Below are 12,184 nucleotides of genomic sequence, written 5' to 3'. Positions count from 1 at the left end.
TTCTCATGTAAAGATTATTTTCTGCTTATAAAAGCAGAATGATTTAAAGATTGTATTGTTTAAGATAGAAACTGTGAAGACTGAGAAACAGAACCTCATCTTAACTGGAGTGGGGAGGGCCCGCAGGGGAGCTCTCACTACCTCTAGTATTCAAACCCCATCTCCAACAGGAAGATGTTTGTTTACAACTACTTCAGCAGGAAGGAGGATCTTCTCCTCACCCAGCAACCACTCACCCAATGAAAAACTGTTATAACTCAGCCAGTGAAAAGCCACTACACTTCAAAATTCTCTTTTTCCTCCAATGGACTCTTGTTATAACATCCCCTCTGAGTCCCCCAACTTCCCCTATAAAAAAAATATTTGTCTCCTTTGTTCTCTGGACTTGTGCATGGGTTGCCATTAGACTACATGTCCCAAATTGCTATTCATTTTTGTTCCTGAATAAACTTATTTTTGCAGAGAGAAATATTTAGCTATTTGTTTAAGGTCAACAAATCAAAATGCATATGTTAGTGAAATTCAAAACCAAAATATTTCCAGTAAAGATAAACAAGATATAGTATTTATTTATTTTCTCTAGGGACTGGAAGGCTAACTTGGTGATTATAATTAGACTTCAGATGTTTGGACTGCTAGGAAAATTGCTTCTAGATTCTTTTCATTTTAAGATTTTTCAATAATATGACATTTATATTCACAAGTACCTTATCTCAGTTGCAAAAAGAACAGTGGAAATGGATTTAAATTTTTCCGAGATGACGGGGAGAGGTCAAAATGGTATAGAAAACAGAGGACTCAAAGAACTTATATGTACAACCCATGGCCATGACTACGGTGGCGGGGAATGCTGGAGGGTTGGGGGGTGCAGGGTGGAGAAGGGATAAGGGGGGAAAATTGGGAAAACTGTAATAACATAATCAATAAAATATACTTTAAAAAATAAAATAAGAAGTAAAACAAAAAGAAAATTTCTGAGATGGCTTTCTGGGTACTGTTTGATAGTTCCTAGCCCTGTTTGTTTGGCCTCATATTTCCATAGAGTTTCATAATAATAATCACCAAAAATAATCCCTGAGAAATTTGGAGGCATAAAACTTTCTTGTACTCATTAAAATATACATTATTCAAACACTTTCTGGGAAAAAAAGAAAAGATTGTCCTATTTATAATGCCATGACAATTCATTGAGAGTTACCAATAAAGAGAACTTGTCCTCTGAACACAGTTCAAAAACAGAAAGTTTATATGATAACTAATAGACTTGCATTGATTTTGAGGATTATAAGAAACTGATGTATCTGCTGAGTAAATGATAGTCATGAAAACCATGCTTAATATTTAAAAAGTGTCTGATAAGCTTTTACTTCATAATAATATTTGCTATTACCTTAAAAGTTCTCACAGGATTCTGTTCAGTATTGGCTAAATAGTGTAAAATCTTATAAAAGATTTTCATTTCTGGAGTGCTGGATCCTTCAAAAATCTTTAAGTAAACAGTTACATATAAAGAAATTTCCAATATACTTCAGAAATATATATTCAATGCATATATATAGCTCATTTGACCTCAATGATTATTGCAACTGGGGAGAAACTAACACATTCTTCAATGCTTTGGGAGGAAAAAACACTTGTTATCTGTTATGATTTATATTCAATTGCAACATATGCAATTTACAAGGCTCAAATAGCTCTCTTTCTTTGAATTCATCTTGGATGTATATATACAAATTGAACAGAGGTAAAAAATCCTCTTTCTTATTTTATGTCACTTTGATTTTGTGTATGAGAAGCGTAACATTACACTACTCTTTCATAGTATGAACTTCAACTTCCTCAGTTCCTCAATGCACGTGGGAGTTCCCAGCAGACAAAGAACAGGCAGAGAGTATTATTTCTAGAGTCTCTCTGAATAAATAGCTGCCACATTAAAAAGAAAAATATAACAAATGGCCATGACTACTATTCAGTTTCCAGTCAGTGCTAGTACAAGAACTGATGATACCTCCTGAATTTCATTTTGCATCACAGAAATGCAATGCCCATAGGAAACTAGCCATGGTGTAGGCTGAAGATTTCATACTAATAAGTTTACTGTACTAATATTAATCTTCACCAATGTATTTTTAATTGTCAGTTAATGACAGAGTGGTTCAAAAATGTATCCTGTCCCCAAATAAAAATTAGCAAATGTTGGTACTTGGTATTTATTATTTTACCTTTACAAGGGCTCATATATATTGTTGACTTTTGTTCTGTTGTTTTACAAAATACAATTGTATAATTTGTTCAAAGAGCATAGGATAGTCCAGTTTTAAAAATACTCATTGTTCCAGTCAGGAAATTGAACTGACAGCTCAATTCATTCAATAAAAGTTTGGACATCTACCATGTGCCTGATTCTACAGCTAATTTTTAAAAACTGAAATAGATTAGTGCTTTCTATAATGTAATCCTGTTGAAGGAGTTAACAATGCTTAAAAGTCAGTTTATTTGAATTCAAGAGGTTTGGGGGGAAAAACACCTTACTTTTACAAAGCTTACATTTGATATTAGCCTCAGAACATTGTGTCTCCCTAATATGACTGTGGGGTTTTTAGTTGCTCATCTTAACAATCTGTCTTGTCACTGTAGATTTCAAGGATCTTGCATTTCTGTACTCCATAAATGCAAGCTTCTCAAGTATGTCTTGTTGACATGAAAGAAAGCAACCCCACCTATGTGTACACCCTAAGGTCCTTTTTAGATTTAAACTTCTATATAATATCCATAATTAAGAAAAAGACACTTTATAGTTAAAAATCATAACTTTTCATTTATACATTTTAAAACTCTAGGTTGAGTTCAATAAACAACCTAGGAAATTCTGTTATAGTCTCCTAAGTGCCTATCATGGCACTGATACATGTTGCTGAGACATGTTATAAGTCTCAGTAACTTTTATTTAATTGATTGAAGAAAATTTAAGCAGTTTAAGCCCTGGCTGGCATAGCTCAGTGGATTGAGTGTGGGCTGTGAACCAAAGCATCGCAGATTCGATTCCTAGTCAGGGAACATGCCTGGTTTGCAGGCCATGGCCCCCAGCAACCGCACATTGATGTTTCTCTCTCTCTCTCTCTTTCTCCCTCCCTTCCCTCTCTAAAAATAAATAAATAAAGTCTTTTTAAAAATGTCTACAGTTTAATATGAGCTCTAAAACAAAATTTCTGAGATTTATAACCCAATATAAATATTTAATAAAGAATACTGAGTCCCCAAAATGGGGAGTAACTCAGGGCCTTCCTTCAGAATTTTACATTATTATGCCTGATTTGATATTGTTTTCACACAACTCAGGAAATAAATGAGTAAATCTATGACTTATTCAATAGTATAAACTATATCCAGAGCAAAAATTAAGGCTCAATCCTATTAAGAACAAAGAAAATTTCAGCAGATTTACCAGTAACATATTTTCTTTCAGGGATTAAGCAAAATTTAAGTGCTTTGAATTTATAAATATGTCAAATCAGCTCATTCACTGTGCAGATTCCTTAGCCTTCAGGGACATAAGGTCTCTTGTGAGAATGTACAATACATTATCAAGAGAATGAAATCTCCACCACTAGCAGCGACTTCAGAACTCTCAAATATCTGCAAGATATGAAAAGTACAATCCTCCTATATATCCATGTGTATATACCAATATTAGGCATGGTTGATACATATAAAGATTATGTTAATATATATATATATGTGTGATACTATTACGGTGCTTTTCCATGCTTCAATTTTTTGTTTAGAAATAAAAAAATTATTACCTTTCTGGCTTCTTTTATCATTTTCCGAATAGTTTCCTTAATTGTAAGTAGTTGTGCTCTTGGTGGATGAAAAAGGAGGTCTATATGAGTGCCCCCTAAGAGTCCGGGCATCACGTACGGCCAGCCTAAGTCAAGATCTGGAGCTTCCACATCAGACTCAATGGGCCAGTAAGTCCCTGAGGATGAGGTATCATCACAGGAATTATCAGTGCCATGTACTGTACTTTGTGCCATTTTCTGGACGTTTTTCAAAATATAATTAATTTCTTTCTCAGCTAGAAATTCTGATACTCGTTCCTTGGCAAGAAATTCACGGTACGCTTCTAACCCATGTTCAATCAGCGTATCAATGGCTATCCGGTACCATTCCTTGTAGTGAGGCTCAATGTAATTGTCTGATTTACACTCATCATTCAGTGAGGACAGCATCGACGAGGTCTCCATGCTTGCGAGTGTTTGGCAGTACCACTTTCAAACATCCATCTGTGCAGCAATGAGAAGTATCTGGGTGTTTGAAAAAAGGAAAATTAAGATCAGTTAGAATTCTGTAATCAAGTATTTTATAATTCATGTTAACCATTATTTTTACATTTACTCATTTCCACTACCTGTAGATCAGTATGGCATACATTTCATATCAAAAGTAGCATTAATTGCACCATAATTCGAAAACTACCACAAATAGATTTCCTTTTCATAGACTATTAGTTGATTTTCCATTTCCAAGGCCTCCACGTTCAGCTTCTCACCTAAGGAAATACACTTTCCTTCTCTGACATCCAGGAAGTCTATCCTTCTTAACTTTAATCTGATACTACACATGGTGGTATCAGTTTCTATAAGCCTATTTGATTTCGGTTTTAAAATACTTAAAAAATAGAACTAGAATGCAATTAGTACCTGGCCAGACAATGATGTTAGTCTTTACTGAGTACCTTTTATGCATATGATCACATACTGATGAAATATAAAAAGCACAAAATACTTGCTTTACAGGAATGTATTAATTAGCTGAAGAGGCAAAGTGCACACACACAAGGTGGTTTATTACCACTTTAAACAAAGCTGTTTATTGCCAAGGGCCAAATGAGCACTACCGGCTACCTATGCTTTCAGATAAAAGCAAGTAGAAATCAATTCAGAATATAGGAGTTACGGAGATCCCTGTGCAGGAGGTGGGCTTCAGCTGAACCTGGGGTGCCGAGTGAGAGCACAATCAGGTAGCAAGAATGAATATTTTCATCCCACATAAGAAGGAAAAACAAACAAAAGCACAAAACAGGTACGAGCTTGTACATTCAGGTCTTGTGAAAAAACTTGGTCTGCCAGAAAGCAGGTTCCTTTTAGTAGGAGTAGGAGATAACACTGAATAGACACAATGGAGCCAGGTGTGGAGGGGCACAGGAGATTTTGTGATTCAGCAAAACCTGTGTTTGAAACAATTAGCCTGGCACTATCAGGGGAATGGAGGACAGAAAAGCAGCTAGGACAGTCTTTCAGCATTCAAATACCCAGTTAAGAAGTGACAAGTGTATTCCAGGGACAGTTCAAAGCAAGAACTCCTGAGATTTGATGGCTTGAGAGCATACAGGTGAAGAAATTTAAGACATTAAGATAATTAGGGATCTCTCTGTGGAATCAAAATCTGCCTATTCAAGCTCACACCCCATCCTCCACAATGCCCCACAATGTTATTCATTCAATCACTCACCGTGTGAGATACTGGATTGGACATTATCTCAATCAAATAAGGGACTTTCCAGTCTTTTGAAATCATGATCTCCACTATGTGGATTCAAATGAAGTACAACTCTATAATGTGCTACAAGCACTAAAGGACAGATTTGACCAAAAAAAAAAATCTTTGTCAGTTGCCTGGCTCTAATTTAAAATATTCCTCTTAACAGCCTTTACAGACTAAGGCCTACCAAAATTCAAATCCAATTTGGAAGGATAACCAGGAACTATTACCATTTATTTACTCCTTCACTCTAAAAATGTAATAAGAGCCACTAATCTCACAGGGAGGTTGAAAAGGAATGGACAATAGGGACACAAGTTCTACTGGGCAGGAAGGGACCGAAAGAAATCCAGCATATACTAAGCAGAGCTGAGGAGCAAAATAAGGGGTCTACTTTCCTGTTTTATTGGAGACAATCCTGTCCCTATGTCTAAGCTCAGAATTTTCACTGACACAGTCTAAAAGTATAGAAAGCCTAAGATTAAATCTCATATAATGAAGATCGAACATGTATATACTACTGACGTGTAGTGTTTAGAGGCCAGGGACATAGCTAAACATACTTTAGCATACTGGACAGCACCCACGTTAAGGAATTATCTGGCCCAAAATATCATGAGTGCCAAGGCTGAGAAATCTTTGCCTTTCTCACTTCATATGCATGGTATCATACTACTAATGAATGACCTTTTCAGTGTTCATTAAAGTTCTCTTTTATATGTTATACTCATTTGTAACAAAGAAAAAGGGGTTTATCTACTTAACATAATTCATTTGATTAAAGCACCCTTCCCTAAGGTTTACTAAGGTGTAATTTTCATTTGGCAATTTCAGCATATGACAGGATAAGCATCCGGTAATCACATGAAAATCACATCTACTATTCATAGCTGTTAAAAATTGTAGTTAACTGCTGGTTGTTCAAAAAGAAATCTTGTTTTGTTAGCACTTATTTATTAGTTTTTAAAATTTAACTTTTGGCCCTGGCTGGTGTGGCTCAGTAGATTGAGCACTGGCCTGTAAACTCGGGGGTAGCCGGTTTGATTCCCAGCTGGGGCACATACCTGGGTTACAGGCCAGGTCTCCAGTGTGGGGGGGGGGGGCATGCAAGAGGCAACCACACATTGATATTTCTCTCCCTCTCTTGCCCTCCTTTCCCCTCTGTCTAAAAGTAAATAAATAAAATCTTAAAAAAAATAAAATTAACTTTTGAATTCCCATAATATGTGATATTATAAACCTATTACCTATTTGGAAGTTAAATGCATAAAGTACTTTTAAAAACTGTATTCTTTTCTGAGCTTCACCTATGCAAATATATACTTAGCTATGGTAAAAAAAATTCTTTCTTGAACTATGGGTGACCCAAGAAATCATAGAGATCAAGAGAACTATGAAAGCAAAATACACCCACAAAGACACACTTGAAAAGTTAATCACAAAAGAAACAACAATTGAAGATGAGAAAAAAAATGAAACACTAGAACTTACCAAACAGTAATGCCAGATACAACCATACAATGCTGAAAAACATGGCAGAAAAAAATGCAATAGCTTTGAACAAGAAAGTTGAGACAGTATATACAAGGGTTAAAATAAGAAATAAATAAACTTGATATTGTTCTCCTGAAGAAGCAGTACTCTAACAACTGTCTAGAGATACACATTTACCAAAAGGGCTGTTTTTGTGAAGAAACAATCTACAAAGAAATTTTAAGGTAGAACAGCAAGGTAATGGCACTTGCATGAATGGCCACTGCAATAAAATAGCACCTGTATTTAGACACAGACTTAATACTGAACTCTCAAGCATTCAATCACTGAACATTTGAAGGGCTTAAACTGAGGATAACATACTGTTATGGGTAGCTCTTTATAAATATAAAAGCACACTATTTTATTAATAATGATTAAACTTGCCCAGAATGTGTATTAACATAGATAGAGTTGATGAGTAGAGAAAAAAATAAAATCTCCCTATGAGGTGAATGCTGAAACAACTGCTAGGCTCATCTACTAATTAAGTGACTCATTGCAGAAAAATAGTCTCATGTAATAACAGACTCACATCCATGCCTCATAACCATTACAAATTGCATTTGATACTGAATGTTTAGTGTCATTTTGGGGAAGTATAATTTCCAAATGTTAAATATGTAAATACAAAGAATATAAAACAAGGTATAAAAAATTATATTTCAAAACAGTTTGGCAGTTTCATTTATAAAACTAAATATGCAAATGACTTATGATACCACAATCGCACCCTTGGGATTTATCCCAGAGAAATGAAAACTTATCTTCGCATAAAAACTGTCTATTAATGTTCATTGTGGCTTTATTCATAATAGCCCCAAATGGAAACAACCCAAATGTCCTTCCACAGGTGAATGTTAAACTGCTGTACACTCATACTATGGAATACTAATCAGCAATAACATGCATGAACTACTGATGCACGTTATAATGTAAATGAATGTCCAGAGAATTATGCTGAGTGAAAAAAATCAATCCCCAAAGATTACATGCTGCATGATTCCAGTTATACGATATTCTTGAAATGACAAAGAAGTGGAGATCAGCTTAGTGGTTGCCAGGGTTCGCCTCAATGAGTCATTCTAAGGAGGGTGTGTGGAAGGAGAGAGGGCAAGTGTCTAGTGGTGATGGAAATGTTGTATATCTTGACAGTATTAATGTCAGTTTATTGGTTGAGATAAAATATTATAGTTTTGCAATATGTTACTAGCAGGGAAAACTAAGAAAAGGATACAAAGAATCCCTCTGAATTATTTCTCTCAACTGCCTGTGTATTGACAATAATCTCAAAATAGAAAAGTATAATTAAAAAATCATACTGATGAGCAATCTCATATACCTTGAATAGAAAAAAAAGCAATAAATAGAAGAGAGAGTGATGGCTTATTTGTGGGGTGAGACTGCCAGGTTCAAAGCCAGTTTGCCTGATTATGGTGAAGCTCTTGGACAGGTAACCTGTGTCCAAAGGCTCAGTTTGGTCTTGTGTGGAAAGAAGAGTAACAGTAGTCTTCACCTTGCTGAGTCATTGTAAGGAATAAATGAGATAAAGCAGCACTTGAAGTACTTAGCTTTTAGCATTATTATTATTATTTTACATTTAAACAACTTGTTAATGTAAAATTGCTGTAAGGATACAAAAAAATTGATCACAAAAGTTTATTAAGATGCAGTAAAAGATTGTCATTCACTATTTCAGCAACTGCAGTATAAATAAATGGTCAAAGCTACTGTCAATTTGTTTATGGTTTCTGATTGAGATTCACTGAAAAGACTTCTGAAATAATACGTCAATAAAAATGTTTCAAAGAGAAATTACAAGGTTCTTAAATCACACATAATCTGAAGTTATAATTACTGTACTTAATTAATGTGCAAGCAGAAGACCCAAAGACAAGACTTGGAAAGGATCCTATGAGCTAATATCTCTGAGGTCCCTTTTCCTGACTTCTATCTTAGGCTGTTTCTATTTAGCTACTGAACAGTGTTATAGGTTGAACTGTGTCAGCCAAGAAGGTATGTTCAAGCACAAATCCTCAGATCTTACTGGGAAATTGGGTCTTTTTTGTACATGTAATCAAATTAAGATAAGGACCTATTCAATTAGAGTGCGACCCAATCCAATATGACTGGTGTCTTTATAAGGAGAGAATTGACACAGACAACTACACAGGGTTAAATCTAAGTGATTACAGAGGTAGAGATTGGAACTCTTAAGGGTTGCTGACAACATCAGAGCTAAGAGAAAGGCATGGGACACATTCTTCCCTAGAGTCTTCAAAGAAAACATGGCCCGATGACACCTTGGTTCAGGACAATGTACTACAAGCCTCTAGAATTATGAGAGAACAAATGCTGTTCATTTTTCCTGTTAATTTTGTTGTTTTAATTTGTTACAGCAGCACCATGAAGCTAATATAAATACACATAAAGATGGCCTTTATTTTGCAACTGTAACATTTTAAAATAAAGGAATTTAATAAAAAAATAATTTGTCATTAAGAAATTATTTCAAGTACTTTTTCTAGCTTATGTGATGATATAAAACTAGTTCTCTGACATAATTTTAATCTTGAGTAAATTTTATTGAAGAACATTTTACTGTCTTTCAAATATTAACAAAAAATCTCAAATCAATCTTTTTGGGGGTAACTGATCTTATGATGTTTATCAAAATGTCTACCTTTAGTATATGAGAAAACATTTCATAAAGGGTTGTTTCAGAATCCCTCTGTCTCATAAAATCATAACCTCTGGTCCACAACAGTTGAAAATCATATATCTCTTTATTCTTCAAAATTTTCACTACCAAGTTTGTGTTCATTTTTAATGTGATTGCCAGAAATTTAAGATAACAATTAAAACATTCAAGAGCTACTATTAAATTAAAAATTCACTCTAATACTCTAGCTGCCAAATATAATTTGATATCTAATTTGGCATTTAAACTTATTAAAAAATTCTAAGCTGGCTTCATAATGACATAAAAAACAATAGCCCCATGGTACAGATTACATTCATCCAAAATATAATTTAATAATTTAATGCTCAAATTAATTTTATAAGTATCAAATGAAAATTCCATTTCCTTATACCTAAACATTTCTTTATTTCCTTAATATCTTTTAATTGGGGATGAGGTGATGATATATCACTTCCCCACCAAAATAATTCCAGAGTTTCATTATACTGGCTCTTATTCAATGTATTTGTCAACTACAGTCTAAACTATAGTTCAGATATAAGAATACAAAGTCCTCCTATATATACTAATGATATTAAGACATTATCATTCACTATCATTTGGAAGCACTGACAAATTTCTGTAGAGAAATTCATAGAAAAAACAATAAACCCTTTACTTGGAGCATATACTCAATAGTCAAATTGCAGAGGAGCAGTCTATCCATGGCTTAAGATGCAAATAAAATTAAAGCAAAATACTCTTTTCCTAACACCCAAACACCCAAGCATCTGTGTCGTGCCAAAGAGCTCCATCTCATCCTGGTTCTGATCAATGTGTATAATAGGAATTAACTGAGATAAAGGCCCTCAACTTTATATCAGTCATAAAAACTTCTAACACATAGTTAATAAAAGAGGAAGGAGTTTCATTCATTAACAAGGCTCATTGTTCTCTTGCTTTCTTACTGAATACCTTTTTTCTGTATGTATTCAAGCAGGACACATACTTTCGTCAGGATCCTATATTGTGTTATAAATGGGGTTTTGGGGCACCCCTTGCTTCTAAGATTATATTTATTTTGCCTGCTGAAAAGGTTTATGATACCCACAAACTTGGTAACTTTGCCTGGAAGTACAGAGGTGGTTAGGAAAGTGCTTCTTACTTTGGTGGGACAAGGAACTGCCTACCAACCCCCTTCCCAGTTTCTTCTGAGTCAGTCTTCACAGTTCAGCTTCATTTTTTTGTGTCAAATAAACATTATACTTTCCCATTTTCAAATACAAAACAAACAAACAAGAAACTCAAGAAACCCAAAAGCCACCTCTAGTGCTTGTAATAGCATGGAAAAATGCTCGCTATGATGCTATGTGAATAACAAGCAGACTACCAAACTACGTAAGAACAAAATTATGATTAAAGAAGTTCATGCAAAAACAAAAAGAAAAGCATATACCTAAAAATAACTGATTGTCTTTAGTGGTGATTCTATGGCTCTTTTACATTTGGTAAAAAACATATTTACCAAAGGTTTACCAATAAACATGTGGAGTTTTGCACTGGACAAAAAAGAAAAGTTTTAAAAGAAAGAAATACCCTAATACTTTTTTTTTTCACTTTAGAATATCTCCCTTTCTTTTCCTTCATGCACTATGTTGATTGTGACAGATCATTCAAAACTCTGCATATAAAATAGTTTAATATTAATAATTCTTACAGAGAAACACATGAGCAAGTACAGAACATCCAGAAACTAAAGTTATATGGTTGAGGGACCATGAAGGAAAACATAAAAATAACTACATGCCCTTAATGGGGTCTCAGGAAGTGGCTCACTGATCCAGTGTCATCTCTGTCAGGGACCAGGAGTAGAGCCACTGCAAGCTGCTCCCGCAGCAATTCCTGCAGGTTACCACTTCCCGTGCATTAAATGCAGCATTCTCTCCCTTCTTCACTGTGATGGCAGAGACTGACTCTAAGCACAATTATTAATTATTAACATAATTGTTAAATAAACAATTTATGTCAGGGGACTTGAGGGGGCAGGGTGGGAAGGGTGGAGTGATTGAGCAAAAAAGAAAAAACTCGTGGACACAGACAACAGTAAGGTGATTACCAGAGGGAAGGGGATGAGGGGGCAGTAGAAGAGGGTGTAGGTGTATAAATGGTGATGGAAGGAGACTTGACTTGGGGTGGTGAACACACAATTAATACAGTGTACAGATGATGTATTATAGAATTGTGCACCTGAAATTTGTATAGTTTTGTTAATCAGTGTCACCCCAATAAGTTCAATAAAAAGGAAAAATTAAAAATAAAAATAAAATGAAAAAAAGAATATACTGCTTTAACAACAATGTAACAACATGAGAGTTGATCAAAGTGTGACAGACCCCCAAAATGCTGAAGTATCAACTTTCAGAA

General features: G+C 34.7%; 1 protein-coding gene across 2 annotated transcripts in view; it reads right to left on the bottom strand.

The window, feature by feature from the left end:
* FAM83B (family with sequence similarity 83 member B) overlaps positions 1-12,184 on the bottom strand; it is an 84,919-nt gene that overhangs the window by 60,642 nt on the left and 12,093 nt on the right. For both annotated transcript variants that reach the window (XM_028509654.2, XM_036024257.1), the window contains exon 2: positions 3,804-4,307. In XM_028509654.2, the coding sequence (XP_028365455.1) occupies positions 3,804-4,247 (444 nt within the window). In that variant the 5' untranslated portion in view covers positions 4,248-4,307. The remainder of the gene's footprint in view (positions 1-3,803; positions 4,308-12,184) is intronic.

Source organism: Phyllostomus discolor, chromosome 4, assembly GCF_004126475.2.
Source record: "Phyllostomus discolor isolate MPI-MPIP mPhyDis1 chromosome 4, mPhyDis1.pri.v3, whole genome shotgun sequence".
Lineage (NCBI taxonomy): Eukaryota > Metazoa > Chordata > Mammalia > Chiroptera > Phyllostomidae > Phyllostomus > Phyllostomus discolor.
Note: the sequence above shows the minus strand (reverse complement) of the source record. Positions and strands in the feature narration are given on the sequence as shown.